The following is a 13,454-nucleotide window of genomic DNA, read 5'->3' on the forward strand; positions in this document are numbered from 1 at the left end:
AACAAATTAAGGGTCAATGAAACTGATCCCATACATAGTTAGCACCTTCACTCACCATGTGAAGGTGCTAACTATCTAGAGGCAAATATGATTTTTCCAGCTTTTCAATCTAATGCTACATAGGCAAATAGAATTTTTCCACTCCCAAATTCATGGCAGCACCACTAGTTGTCAGTTCAGTTTTAACTGTTAGGGAATAAGTCTTTAGATTCAGAGGGACAGGACCTCTAGTAGTCTTCAATCATTTTAATGCCACAATGAAGCTTTTATGCCATAACTCTCCTGTCCCTCTAAGTATGAGTATGCTCATTTTTTATGATGAAGTAGAACTCATATCTATCATTCCACTAGCAAAAAGGTTCTCTAATTTGTTCCAAACAAAGATATGTTTACAGTTTACACCTAGCTGATTCATACACTGCGATTCTAAAGCAGATTCTTGATCCTACTTACCCACTTTCTATACCATACTGAAATCAAGAGACTAAGTTATGAAACTATGTCTGGGAAGGTGAGGCTGCCTCACTGTTTTCCTCAGCAGGAGCAGGAACTTCTGGAGTGCTGGTTGATTCACTTGGAGTGGGTACTACTGGAGTGCTGGTTGGTACACTTGGAGCAGGACTTGCCTTTGCTTGACTGTATCTCCTAAGCAGCCTATCTTTGTTATTAGTCCACCATTCTTCTGCCTGTTGCGAACTAAACTTTCGTTTACTGCAAAAAATATTGGAGATTAGGTGCAAGAAAATTACAAGAGAACAGTATATAAATGACTGAAGACTTTAGGGTGCATTGCAGTATCATAATACTTAACTAACTTATGAAATGAATGAAACATGCAGGCACAGACAATGTGACTCCTACAAAAGAGGAACTTAGTCACATGTGTGTTGAAGAAGAACTATTTATGATAAATCAATATATGAATTTCTTTTTTGTGACAAAGAAACTGCAATGGTTTACACGCAAATAATGAGAACCTTAAAATAAAATGGATTTTTAGTTAATAATAATAGAAAAGTCTTGCTTCAATCAGTATCTGTGCTTCTATGTACATGTAGGTGCAGATTTCTAACTACTGAATTTTGTAAGATCAAATATTTACCTGAATTTAACACGCCTGAAAACCCTAGCACCATTTCGTAGTTGAAGAAGAGTTACATAAACACCCGGTTCAAATTGTTCAATGATTTCCTTTTGACTTGCAGACCTCATTTTTGATGATTCGGGTGATCTCGGGGGATTTTCTGAGCTGTTTTGATGTTCAGCCTCTACTTGGTCTTCCACTCTGTTGTCTTCCATTTTAGAAGACTCAACAACCATGGAAGTTTTACCACCTGCTTTTTGTTGGTCAGGCTCTAAGCTTGGTCTATGTGCCTTTATAAAATCTTCAGCTTGGGCATGCAATGCTTTGAAGGTTTCACTGCTGGAAACCTCAGGAGGAAGCTTCTCTGCTAATTCCTTTATCTGCACAATAAAGAAAGGACCACAAGCACAAATAAAAACATATTTCAACAATAACTGAATCAATTGGGGCGGGGGGCATAAAAAGAGCAGATGATTTTTTTTTTTTCCCATGTCATTGTAGTCCTGTCAATGATACAGTTTGTGCCACAAAGATTTTGCTTTATTGAAAAGCTAATTTACCCTATGATTATAATACCTATTCAAATTCTTTCTATTACTTGTCAAATCATTTGTATCAGTGTATATACTACATAATAAAACAATGGTCCTTATATCTATCATTTTCTGGATTAAAATATTTCAGATACAGAACCAATTTGCAGGCATTATAAGTAAACAATTTTCTGTGTACATTATACATATAGGAAACCTTATCTAACATTCTTAATTATTAATGTTACGATGACATTACCACTGTGCTTTTGCCAGGACCATCTTCTGTACAATGTGAGCTGTTAGAAAAAATGACATTTGGAATATTGAGTAAATTTTAGAAACCTGTTCTGTGAGAGACTTGACAAGTTCCTTGGCAGCTCTGCCCTTGGAAGATTTTTCTACAGCTAACGGCCCAGCTTCTTTAGCATTTTTATGTAGTTTCTGTATCTCCACATCTTGAGCATCACACTTCTGCTTTAGACCTTTAACCTGAAGTGAAGAGAGGAAATTTTACTGAGAGAAAGCTTCTTGGTTATGAAATTTCTATAGTACAAATCAATATAATGATGCAAACAAGAATGTTTATGTACAAAAGGTGTAAAACTAGTACTTGGCTTTGCAACTTTGATACTTCTTGAGTCAGCATGTCATTTGTCCTCTTAAGACTGTCAATAACACTCCTAGAAAATATAGGAGTTGCACACCGTGGAGGGCTTGGTCTTCTTGAATATGGTGAAGAAGATCTTGAATATGGTGAAGTAGGTCTTGAATTTACAGTGGGATGAGGCGATGTTGGCATAACAGGCTTCAAAGCATTTTGAAGAGCACTCAATGAACTTGGAAATGCAATATCTTTTAGTTGTAAAAGGGATGGAACTTGGGAAGCCCTGACTATAGAAGGAGATTCAGATCTGGCCCCAGGCTTTGCCGACTTGATCTCAAGATATTTGACAGGTTCTATAGTGGGAGAAAGCAGAACCCTTGAAGATCTCACCTCTCCCCTGTTTAGAAACTCCCTGCTATCCATTGAACGGGTGATTGTACCTCTTCTACTAACATTTGAAGAATAACTGGCCTCGGCAGCTTTAAGTTTCACGTAACAAGCATCACATACACGATGTGGTTTGCCAGGAGTGGGGGCCAATGCTGCCCTCAGTGCTTTTTTGGAACTACAAGCATGGCAATGAACCAGTCCACAATTATAACAATTATGCCTCTTTCTAGTAAAACCAAATGCCTGCCGACAACCTGAGCAAACTGATTGATCAGCTCCAGAGACCCACTTATGGAGGCATATACTTGACGTAAAGTTTGAGCCACATGATATGCTTTTCACATGCCTATCTTTGAGAGCTTCAACCAAAGTTGGAGTTCTGCGGTCTTCAGTGTCCCCATGTCCCAGTCTTCCATTAGCACCTCTTCCCCAAGTGAGTACTTCACTTCTTGATGTCAAGACAGCAACATGATATGCCCCACATGCTATTTCTTCAACAAATTCACCCACTAATTTATCCTGTACTAAGCAAGGTACTTTTCCATCAGAAGATGGATTGCCTAGCTGACCATATGCAGTACCACCCATGGTAAACACATGACCTGATGTGGTGAGGGCAATAGTCATAGTGTGTCCACATGCTAGCTGGTGGAAATTATAGTCAATGAGTGAAGAGACACAGGTGGGAAGAAGATAAGTTTCCTTGCTTCCATGACCCAAACGATGTTTGTCACCATCACCCCAGGTGAACAACTTTCTAGATGAAGCATTTACACCAGACTGTCCCATAACTTCTACAATAGCTGCAGTATGCCAAACTCCGCATGCTACTTTTATAGTCTTTAGTCCACTCAATAACTGTACTTCCCTTGGATATGGAACACTCTCTCGGTCTCCATGCCCCAAAACACCAAATGTTCCATCTCCAAATGTAAACAATTTCCCATTGGCAGTTGCCAAAGCTGAATGCCATGTGCCACATGCAACAGACAGAACCTGAAGTCCTTCTAAAGGACCAGTAACCCTTTTAGGTATCCAGTGGCTAACATCAGTTCCATGACCAAGAAGTCCAGCATTATGTGTACCATCACCCCAAGTAAATAAATCACCAGACGTAGATACAGCACATGAGTGATACTCACCACATGCAACAAAATCTACATTATTAATTGCCAGGAACTCAACAAGGCGAGGACGACTAAAGTCTTTATCAATCCCGTGACCAAGTCTTCCACCGGATTCCTCTCCCCAGGTGAAAACCTCACCTTGCCTTGTTACAAGAGCAACATGACGCACACCAGAAGCAATCTGATGAACATCAAGAACAACATTCGACTCCAAGGGCTTTGGAATCAGCACATCAGTATTTGTACCGATTGACGCAGATGCATCAGGTACATTTCCATCAGACCAGATCTCTCCCCACACATAAACATCTCCTAGTGATTCTATGTCATCAGGTCCAGACCCTCCACTTGAACAGCTAGGAGTGCTTGAAACACTAATTCGAAAACCATCTCCTGCACTTGTTCTTAGTTGCATATTTGCACGTTCTGAACCCACATCTGAGCTTGCCAAACTTACTGATTCACGAGAATCAACTGACACCCTACCACGGGCAGCGCTTGAAGTGTACTCTATGGTCGCACCAAACGGACGACCATTAACGCTGTCAATTTCATGCAGCTGAAATAAAAACAAACAACGTGATTGGATAACACAGAATAATTCTGAGTAGACCAAGTCAATTGGGTAACATTCATTTTGTGAACGAGTGATAACAGTTTCTCATAATGCATGACTTGTGTGAAGGAAACAATCAATATATTAATGCACTAATGGTAGAAATTAATTACATCACAATGTACACTATTGTACCATATAGTCTAATAATTTGTTATTTTCTATATAATTTATATCATAGAAAAACTTCAATTCATATATTTGGTCACAGGTTTCATGGCTTTTCAATTATCCTTTCAATTTTGTAATTTAAATTTCGGCAGCTCCATATTTTAAAACTTATCCACAAGAAGAATTAATGCTCCTGTAAGCTGAAAGGGCCAAGTTTCATGCTGCAATTTCTGGACTGCCCATACTGATCTAATTCTTGACAATGAGAAGACCTCTTAAAAAGTTAAAAGTTGTACTATGGCTGAGAATTATCTGCTCCAAAGTTGTCAGACAACTGTTTCATATCCCTTAGGGAATTAGTTGTCTTTTCTTATTATATTTGTATTATATATGGTTTGTAGATAGGTGTTTTCAATTGAATTGAACATGAATTCAGTTATTAATGCAGTAATGTTATTCATAGTTGAGAAGAGAAGATCTCTTCAAGGTTGAACTATGGATACTACATTAATAACTGCATTCATGTTCAAAACAATTGCCAAAACAAATCTGCAAACCATATAATTTAGTAAATATATGAATAAAAGACAACCAATTTCCTAAGAAATGTAAAAGGGTTGTCAGACAACTATGGAGCAGATATTTTCAACCATCTAAAGTAATTCATGAAAAACATTAAGCCCTTTTTGAGGGGGAAGATCAACTAACCTTGTATACTCTTTACTAAATTAACCAATCAAACATCAATATTAATTCAAAGGCTTACATACTCCACTAGTACTACAGATTTAAAGTAGTAATTAATGTCACAAAATAAGGGAAAGAATTCGAGAATTGTTGCAAACTCATTTGTGCAAAATGAACAAGAACTGAGAGACAAAAAGAGCAAGAATAAACATAAAACTTCAAGAATTCATTTTCTTAAAAGAGAAACTTACATCAGAAATATCACTCTTAGTACGTCTGTTACGCTGTCCTGAAGAAATTAACGCCTTAAGGCCAGCAAACCAGACCTCTGTGTCAGCTTTGTCCTTGCAGATCTATAAAGATGATTACTGGATGTAAACTTTTCATCTAACTAACCATAATAGAAAAACTTGAAACTAATATTTCTTGATTTTACTGACCAGATCAAGTGATCGTTCACCGTTATTATATAGAAGAGAAAATGACAAGTAATCCTTTTCTGGGCGCAAATATCTTCTAAACACAGCCTATAAATAAACAGTAAGAGTATTTATATTCTGTCAACTAGGAAACAAAAGTAGCTCAAAATTATATTGAAATGCAGGACCAGAGAACTGGAATCTATAATATCAATAGCTCATAGGAGTGGGGTATTTAACTCACTGTTCTCTGTCCAGGGATAAGTCGCGAGACAGTAGATAATTTCAAAGTTCGCTCTTCTCCATGTGATAACCAGATTAGAGTAGTTTCATCCTGTTAATAATACTAAAATTGAAATCATTCAAGCGGTGGAGATATATAATAAATTAATAATTATCCAAGGAGATGCACTGATAGATAGATGAAAAAGTTAGTTGCTCAATACAAAATATATGTGTACAGAGCCACCAAGATACATGGCACAAGCCAGGAATAACTAAATGGGCAGAATGTGTAACATGAAAAATGCATTGGTATAAAAAAAAATATATATATATATATATATTCAATATCCCTACTGTATAGGAAATAGCTCACCGTAGAAATTCTGAATGGACAAAGCTTTGGCTTCCCTTTCCGGCTATACTTGATTAACTGGGTACCTTTTTTTAATGCAATGAGTGCCTTCATAAGAGGGAGAAATATTAGGGGATAAACATTGATTTAACTGGGTACCTTTTTTAAAGCAAATAGATTTAACCAAATAAAAGTGATGGTGTTGAAAGACTGCAGTCTTTATGAAAATGCAGACAAAATATTTCATTGCCAGATACTAAATTCCTACCATGAAGTTGGCTTTTCATAATTCCCTTCTCAAATCCAGTATTAAGAGACAAATTGTTTGAGTAATGCAGGTAACTTAAGAGAAGGCTTCTCCATACATGAGAAAAAGGGCCATTTACATCAACATTCAAGTACATATAGATGCTAGTTACACCTTCCTCTTTTTGTTTGTTTTTTTTTTTTTTTGTCCTTTTTGAATGTGTAGTGCATCAATTCATCAGTTCAACATTCACATTTCTAAGTATCTTTCTTCCCTATGTCATCCATCATTAGTTGCAAACTAAGGGAAAGATGACATTTATAATTATATTGTTGTCCTATAGTCTAAGTTTTTATTAGCATTGTGGGGGCTGTAGTTCTAATGGTAGAGAACATTTACCCCCACACATCCAAGGCCAAAATTCGAACCTCCCCGCCCCTACGACCTCCTTTGTACCAAAAAAAAAAAAAAAAAAGGTTTTTGTTATCATTATGTTTGTATTATTCCCATGGTACATATGCTTTGACTTCTAAAACTATCATATCTGGGTTTCTATGCATTATTTGACAACCACATGATCTACATAACATAATTATAATTTTATCATTGCTGATAAAAACAACACAACCTCTTTTCACAAATAAACTGAATAGGGCAAAACCCAAAAATTGTATTTGTATGGGCCACTCTGTTTTCTAGGCAAACAAAGACCCAAAAATTTCAGGAAAAAAGAAAGAGGGCAGTGATAGGGAAACTGACTTGCTCAATATCACGCTCATGATTCCCATAGCTAACAGGATCTGCCATTCCATCTGAAACTCTCGTAAGGAATTAAGCGCCGAAGAACAAGCAAGCTCGACCGACAACTGCATCGGCAAATTCCCTTCCCCAGTCTTCATAGATGCATATGCTTTCTTCTACTTTGGCCTCTCATCAAAATTCCCAGTAATCCTTATAACAAAATAAGAATGCTAAGGAACAAATACCATGTACATTTCGAAACTTCGAAACCCCGATTAAACGCCAACTTCTCGAAATTGATAGCTTTTTTCGAACCGCGAAGTGACCCACATGAAGAAATGTCAAGGGAAACGAACCCACATTATATTCACCATGAAATTTTACAGAAGATGTGAATATTGAGTTTCTGGGTGTCTGAGCGAATTGGGTTTTGCAAATTGGCAGATCGATCAGAGAGAGAGAGTCAGAGAGAGAGAGAATGAGAGAGAGAGAGAGAGAGAGAGAGAGAGAGAGAGAGAGAGAGAGAGAGAGAGTCGAAATGAGAGGGCAGTAAGCGATCACATGTTTAGGGAAGTTTGCAGCTCAAAAGAAAGGGGGGTGAGATATTGGCGCGACTCCTTTCTCTTCCTCCACGTCCACCAACGAAACAAACTACTTTTCAAAAATAAAAGATTAACACAAAATACATTGTTTAAAGAAAATTTTGCAGCTAAGGGTACAATTTTCAGTATAATATGTTAACACGTGTCGAACTCAACACCATATTAACATTACTTGATGGGAAAAACTTACATGTCCTTGTGAAAGAAACAAGTGGTATCTTCTCTCTCTCTCTAAGTGTGATACCACGTGTCCTTATTCTCTTATTTGACACAAACTTATAAATGACATGACTGACTAAAACAATAATAAATAGGTCCAAAGACATGAGTCCCCAATAAGACCAATACTTGGGTCACCTTTTGAGGGTACCTCAAGATTATTTCACCTTTTCAAATTTTGATTTCAGCAATGTCGGTGTATGACCAGAACCGTTCACTTTTTAGATAATATATTAAAGATCATCTCTACAAAAAATCAAATCAATCGGAAATCGTTTAATTATATAACTTAGGGATGGGCATTTGAAATCGAAATACCGAAACCGAACCTATACTATTTGTACCGTGTCAATTTTATGCCGAAAAACAATACCGATTACATACCGTACCGATTCAAAATCGGTATGATATCGATATGAAACTTTCAATACCGTAATATACCGTACCATACCGAATTATATTTAATTTAATTATTTAACATTCTTTTAATTAGGTGTCGCCATATTAATGACTATTTGGGCAAGTCTATAGACTATAGTAGACTTGCCCACATCGAATTCCCAATCCCCAGCGACATTTGGGTAAAAAAGTTAACTAACCTAATATGTAAGAATATTAGATTAGAGTTAGACAATTACTAATAAATGATTGACAATTAATATGTAAGAATAAAAGTGCAAGGGATTGACAGTATGTCTTTTTGGTTGTTAAATGTTGTTTTTTGACAAAAAAAAAAAGTTTTAAATATTGGCACATACTGAAACCATACTGAATCATACCGAATTTATAGAACACTGATATGGTATGGTATTAGTTTTAAAAATGTTCATACCGTACTGAATAAAAATTTCAGTATAGTATCGGTATGAGGCTCATACCGTCTCATACCGTACCGTGCTCACCCCTAATATAACTATTGTTAATTAAATAAAATAAATAAATAGTTTTTAATTAAAGAGTGATTTTTTTTTTATTTAATCGACAACAGTTATATAACCAAACGATTTCTGATTTAGTATATAGAAGATCTATAATAAGTGATCTAAAAAGTGAACGATTCCGATTATGTACCGGCATTACCGAAATCAAAATTTAGGGGGGGGGGGTGGGGTGACCCAAGTATTGTTCCCCCAATAATATTGTTGAAACTTGTATGCAAATTAGAGAAAAAAAAAAAAGAAACTAGAAAGATACACAGTAATCCAAAAAGGGCAAGATGAAGCTTCGTTAATCTGATGTTTAGTTGGTCATTGCAAAATCGAAAGTCCCCAGGTAAAACAAGGGGTATGAACATCATTGACCTTTGATCTTCATATAAATTAGATGTGTCAAGAAGAAAATAATAATTATACTTTCTAGGCTATATTGTTCAAAGAATGGCAGGATCTTTGTATCTCTTGAAAAGACTTTCAATATCAGCCACCAGCTCTGGTGGCAAAGGCCGCTCAGTCAACAGAAAGGCATCAATATCTTCTTTCAGTTGGTCGACAGATGTTGCACCAATGATTGAACTCGTCACAAATGGCCGGTCCCGAGCGAATCCAAGTGCAAGCTGAACTGGAGTTATCCCATGCTTCTCGGCTATCTCGATATACTTTATTGTTGCTTCCTGAATACAGAAATAAGTAACATTAAGGCAGGCAACCAACAAGCTGTAATGGAAATTTTCCCCAGCAATCTAACATTCAGAACATAAACTCATCACCACCCAAATGACTGGTCCTTAATATTAACTAAATCAATAGATTTGAAATCGTTCTTCCCAAATGAGCCCATGTTGTCCATGTTATTTGGTGTTAAATTTGAATTTAGCCATGTTCTACATGATTTACATATCCCCAACTCCAAGGCATCTGAGATAGTAACATACCCTGGCAATAGATTTGTTATATCTTTCCATGTAGCCAGGGAAGAGGTTCAGCCTCCCTTTTTTGGCTGCTTCGGAATTGATATCTATGTACTTTCCAGACAGAGCTCCACCAGCCAGTGGGGAAAAAGCTAGTAAGCCAATGTTGCAATTTTGTGGGTGGCAAACTTCAACAAGATCAACTGCAAATAATCAAGTAATAGATTTACAAACTCCTTCAAGATAAGAGACTAACATAAGAAAAACAGGGAAGGAAAAGGTAAACACAGCATCATAAACATCTCACTGTCCAGTGTCAATACACAACATTGGTGCAGACCACTAAAAGAAACAGGTTGGATACACAGCCCAACCATATCGACATCCAATATAAAGAGAGGATATAGGTGAAGCAGATATAACTTAGCACTCGAACAAGTCCAATCTCCTAATTTAAACAAGTTTAGCAAATGGCCAAAAAAAAAAAAAAAAAACAAGTTTAGCAAAGATTAGTTAAAGACAGACAAACAAAATAACAGACAGGCATACATCTAACTGAAATCATATTGTTCAATTAAATTGTGGGTCAAAGGACCTAGATTGTAAATTAGTAATCACAGAAAATCAAGACATATCCCCTTACGATTTTAGATAAATCAGAGTATTTCAAAAACATAATCTGATGTACCAAGTAGCCTATTCATCACCATGGATAACCTGTCAAACCAATAACCATTTAAAAGAGAAATATCAACAGTACTTGGCAAGCTTATTAATATTACCCTGAAGAAAGGTAATCTTTGAATCTTCTACTCATAGCATCAGAATTTGGCTTACCTTCAAAACGACTTCTAACTAGCAGACTGTAATTGTTTTGGATACTGACGATCTTTGGTAGTCCTTCAACTTTAGCTGTATGTACAAACTCCATCACTCCATATGAAGTCTCATTGGAAACACCAATGTAGCGTACCTACACGGTTCAAAAGGATTCTATATCATGTAAGTTAAAGGAGCTTAGAGACATCAAGCAGATATACAGAACATATGACACTTGGTTTATTTAACAACAATCATGAATCATCCCAGAATTTACAATTCAAGGTTCACTTTTCTTCCAGTTATAAGTGTGCCTACTGATATACCCAAATATGTTCCATCCAGATAATTGCAGTTGCCACTTGGAGTTCACTTAAATACCTAAACTTAAGAGCACTATGATAATGATGCTACTTTTTTCAATTTACATCATTGGTTTGCATAGTTGTTACCTTTCCTTCATCAATAAGTTCTTGAAAAGCCTTCAGTTGCTCCACGAATGGCACACTCGGCCTCCATTTTGAAGGATCATAAGAATACTCACCAAATAGTGCCACATAGCGATCTGGCCTGGATTAAACAAAACACTTAATTTTCATAAACCCAACACCTTAAATTAATTAAGATCCAGATTCTTTTCTGAAAAGTGAAGACAAACATGTTAACGTGCCATTCCAACATATCATGAGACAAATTGGATGCCTTGCAGCCGCAGTGTTGGTTTACTGCTTCATCTGCCTTTACCACTGTATTTAAGTGATTCATGAATAGAAATTCTTTGATTTCTGAACTGTGAATCAATTTGGAGGGTTTTCAGACAAAAAGAATAGAGAATAAATTATTATTCTCTACTTACTTTTCTCAATGGATTTCCTTGTGCATTTAATATTCATAAAATTGGCAAACTTGTCCGATGATGTCTAGAGTGCTCTTATGAAATTATAAATGTCACATACTCACATGACCAATTTCCATTTAGCACCTAAACGGTCCTCGAACAGAATGATTTGATTGCTCAATTAGAAAAAAGTGAAACAAAAAGGGAAAAGCATGAAAAGCAGTCCTTCCCACTTCCCAGGGTACTCTGCTTTGTTTTATAGAAAAGTGTGATCCCAGTTCATGCATATAAAATGGTAGAGCTAAGAAGAAGCTTAAGAGAAACATCTAATTCAAAATAGTACTAAATGGGTCAAGAAACAAACAACTTTGCTATTTAAGCGCAGTCAATGTCAAGTTGCAGTGTTGCAGTTAAATTAAAGAAGTAATTAAAAATTGCAAACACTTTTTGATAAAATTTGAGTATCTAATCCAAAACTAATTGGCAATGAATGGAGAGGCTCAAGACGTTATAAGTGCATATGCTAAGTTCTAGATTTTGAGCCTAACACGTGGACAAATTGTAAAATTGTATTGGGTGAAGTGGAGCATGTGTGGCTGTTTAGCCTTACACGTGGATAACTATCCATGCTTTGATACCATAATAAAATTTGAGCATCCAACTCAAAATCAATTGGTAATGGGTGGAGAGATCCAAGACCTTATAAGCATATATGCTAAATTTTAGTTTTCCGATGTGGGACATTACTCCACATTACTCTACATTACTCTCAACACTCTTAAATCAGCTAAGAATCAGCTAAGAATATATCATGTAAATTTGTACATTTATGGGGTTTGGTCAGTGAACTTACCAATGAATTTGTAACAAATCAATGTAATCTGTCCCAAGGCGCTTAAGGCTTTTCTCCACACTTTCTCTAATGTTTGCAGCATCCACCCTCAAGACTTTGGCATTGTCACGCAGATAACTCGACCTCTCTGAATACCCACATACTTTGGTTGCCAAAATCACCTTATTTGCAAAACATACTAGTGAGCTAAGCCGTATGTTTTATCAGTACGAATAGAGTATTGTTATCTTAACTGATCATCTCGCGTGGAACTCACGAAATAGTGACCATGAAATACCTTATCACGGGGTTGAGACTTGAGCCAGCTGCTAATAAAGAGATCAGTGCTTCCCTGTGTCTCCTTCCTCATCGGAATCGGGTACTGCAACAACAAAGGTTCAAAATTTAATCGGAAATGAACCAAAGAATGTTGAGGGCAGTTCAGTAATTTCCCAAGTACTTACGGCCTCGGCAGTGTCCAATGCGTTAATCCCATGTTCGAACGCGTAGCAGAGAATTTCGTGAGCTTCTTTCTCTGTGTTTTGCTCCCCGAATGTCATCGTCCCGAGAGTGATTTCGCTGATTTCTAGGTCGGAGTCTCCGAGTTTCCTGTACTGCAGCGCGGTCTTCTGGTCGTGTGCGGCACTGAGAGTTGCTTTCACGGAGCTCCTCCGCCTCCGGAAGCTTCTGGTCCTGGTTCTGCTGCCACGTGGCCACGGAGCTGCGGCTGCCGCGTGGTTGCAGAGAAAGACGGTGGCCGACGAGGCCATGGCGGAAGATTAGAGCTTCCTGGGACTTGCTCCGTTGCTGCTCGGCCTTATCGGAATTCAACCGTTACAAAATGAAGCTCTGTGAGGAGGTGAGAGTAGTGTGAGACTGTGTGACTCTGGTCTCAACTCACTAATCGTTTAATTAGATTTCGAGGGGAGGTAGTTGGGTACTTGGGCCTGACTTCATTAATTGGATTAAATGGCCCAATAGACTCATATGGATCATATAGCATCAGAGCCCAGTGTAAGAAACTAGATAGACTAATTCTATGAACACCCAAAGCTTCATCTCTGGACACCCAACCCCCAAATTTATGGGTTCGTGGCCTCTAAAAAAGTAAAAATAATGGAAGTATATGATACGTTTACGCAACTCCCTTTCCCTTTCA

At 37.2% G+C, this 13,454-nt stretch overlaps 2 protein-coding genes across 2 annotated transcripts; both read right to left on the minus strand.

The window, feature by feature from the left end:
• Nucleotides 1-247: 247 nt before the first annotated feature.
• Nucleotides 248-7,220, minus strand: LOC147293845 (PH, RCC1 and FYVE domains-containing protein 1-like). The gene is made up of 9 exons (XM_086231752.1): nt 7,158-7,220; nt 6,173-6,259; nt 5,819-5,908; nt 5,596-5,682; nt 5,407-5,508; nt 2,231-4,300; nt 1,963-2,109; nt 1,103-1,464; nt 248-711 (listed from the first exon to the last, which is right to left on the minus strand). Exons 1-9 carry the CDS (start codon nt 7,203-7,205, stop codon nt 498-500), a joined length of 3,207 nt encoding a protein of 1,068 aa, XP_086087878.1. The 5' UTR covers nt 7,206-7,220; the 3' UTR covers nt 248-497.
• A 1,938-nt stretch (nt 7,221-9,158) lies between these two features.
• Nucleotides 9,159-13,191, minus strand: LOC147293846 (NAD(P)-linked oxidoreductase superfamily protein). Its single transcript, XM_086231946.1, has 7 exons — nt 12,760-13,191; nt 12,594-12,677; nt 12,317-12,477; nt 11,078-11,195; nt 10,644-10,779; nt 9,831-10,009; nt 9,159-9,569 (listed from the first exon to the last, which is right to left on the minus strand). Exons 1-7 carry the CDS (start codon nt 13,063-13,065, stop codon nt 9,330-9,332), a joined length of 1,224 nt encoding a protein of 407 aa, XP_086088072.1. The 5' UTR covers nt 13,066-13,191; the 3' UTR covers nt 9,159-9,329.
• Nucleotides 13,192-13,454: the final 263 nt, after the last annotated feature.

Source organism: Dryas octopetala, chromosome 2, assembly GCF_963921425.1.
Source record: "Dryas octopetala chromosome 2, drDryOcto1.1, whole genome shotgun sequence".
Lineage (NCBI taxonomy): Eukaryota > Viridiplantae > Streptophyta > Magnoliopsida > Rosales > Rosaceae > Dryas > Dryas octopetala.

Bases quoted from the DNA above. Each gene is read 5' to 3' on its own strand.
- LOC147293845 (XM_086231752.1), bottom strand. From the start codon at position 7,205: ATGGCAGATCCTGTTAGCTATGGGAATCATGAGCGTGATATTGAGCAA. The intron at 5,509-5,595 runs GTCAGTAAAATC...TCATCTTTATAG, and splicing joins GTGAACGATCACTTGATCTG to ATCTGCAAGGACAAAGCTGA. The intron at 712-1,102 runs GTAAATATTTGA...TATTTTTTGCAG, and splicing joins TTCAGGCGTGTTAAATTCAG to TAAACGAAAGTTTAGTTCGC.
- LOC147293846 (XM_086231946.1), bottom strand. From the start codon at position 13,065: ATGGCCTCGTCGGCCACCGTCTTTCTCTGCAACCACGCGGCAGCCGCA. The intron at 12,678-12,759 runs GTAAGTACTTGG...TTGTTGTTGCAG, and splicing joins CATTGGACACTGCCGAGGCC to TACCCGATTCCGATGAGGAA. The intron at 10,780-11,077 runs GTAACAACTATG...TGAACCGTGTAG, and splicing joins AACTTATTGATGAAGGAAAG to GTACGCTACATTGGTGTTTC.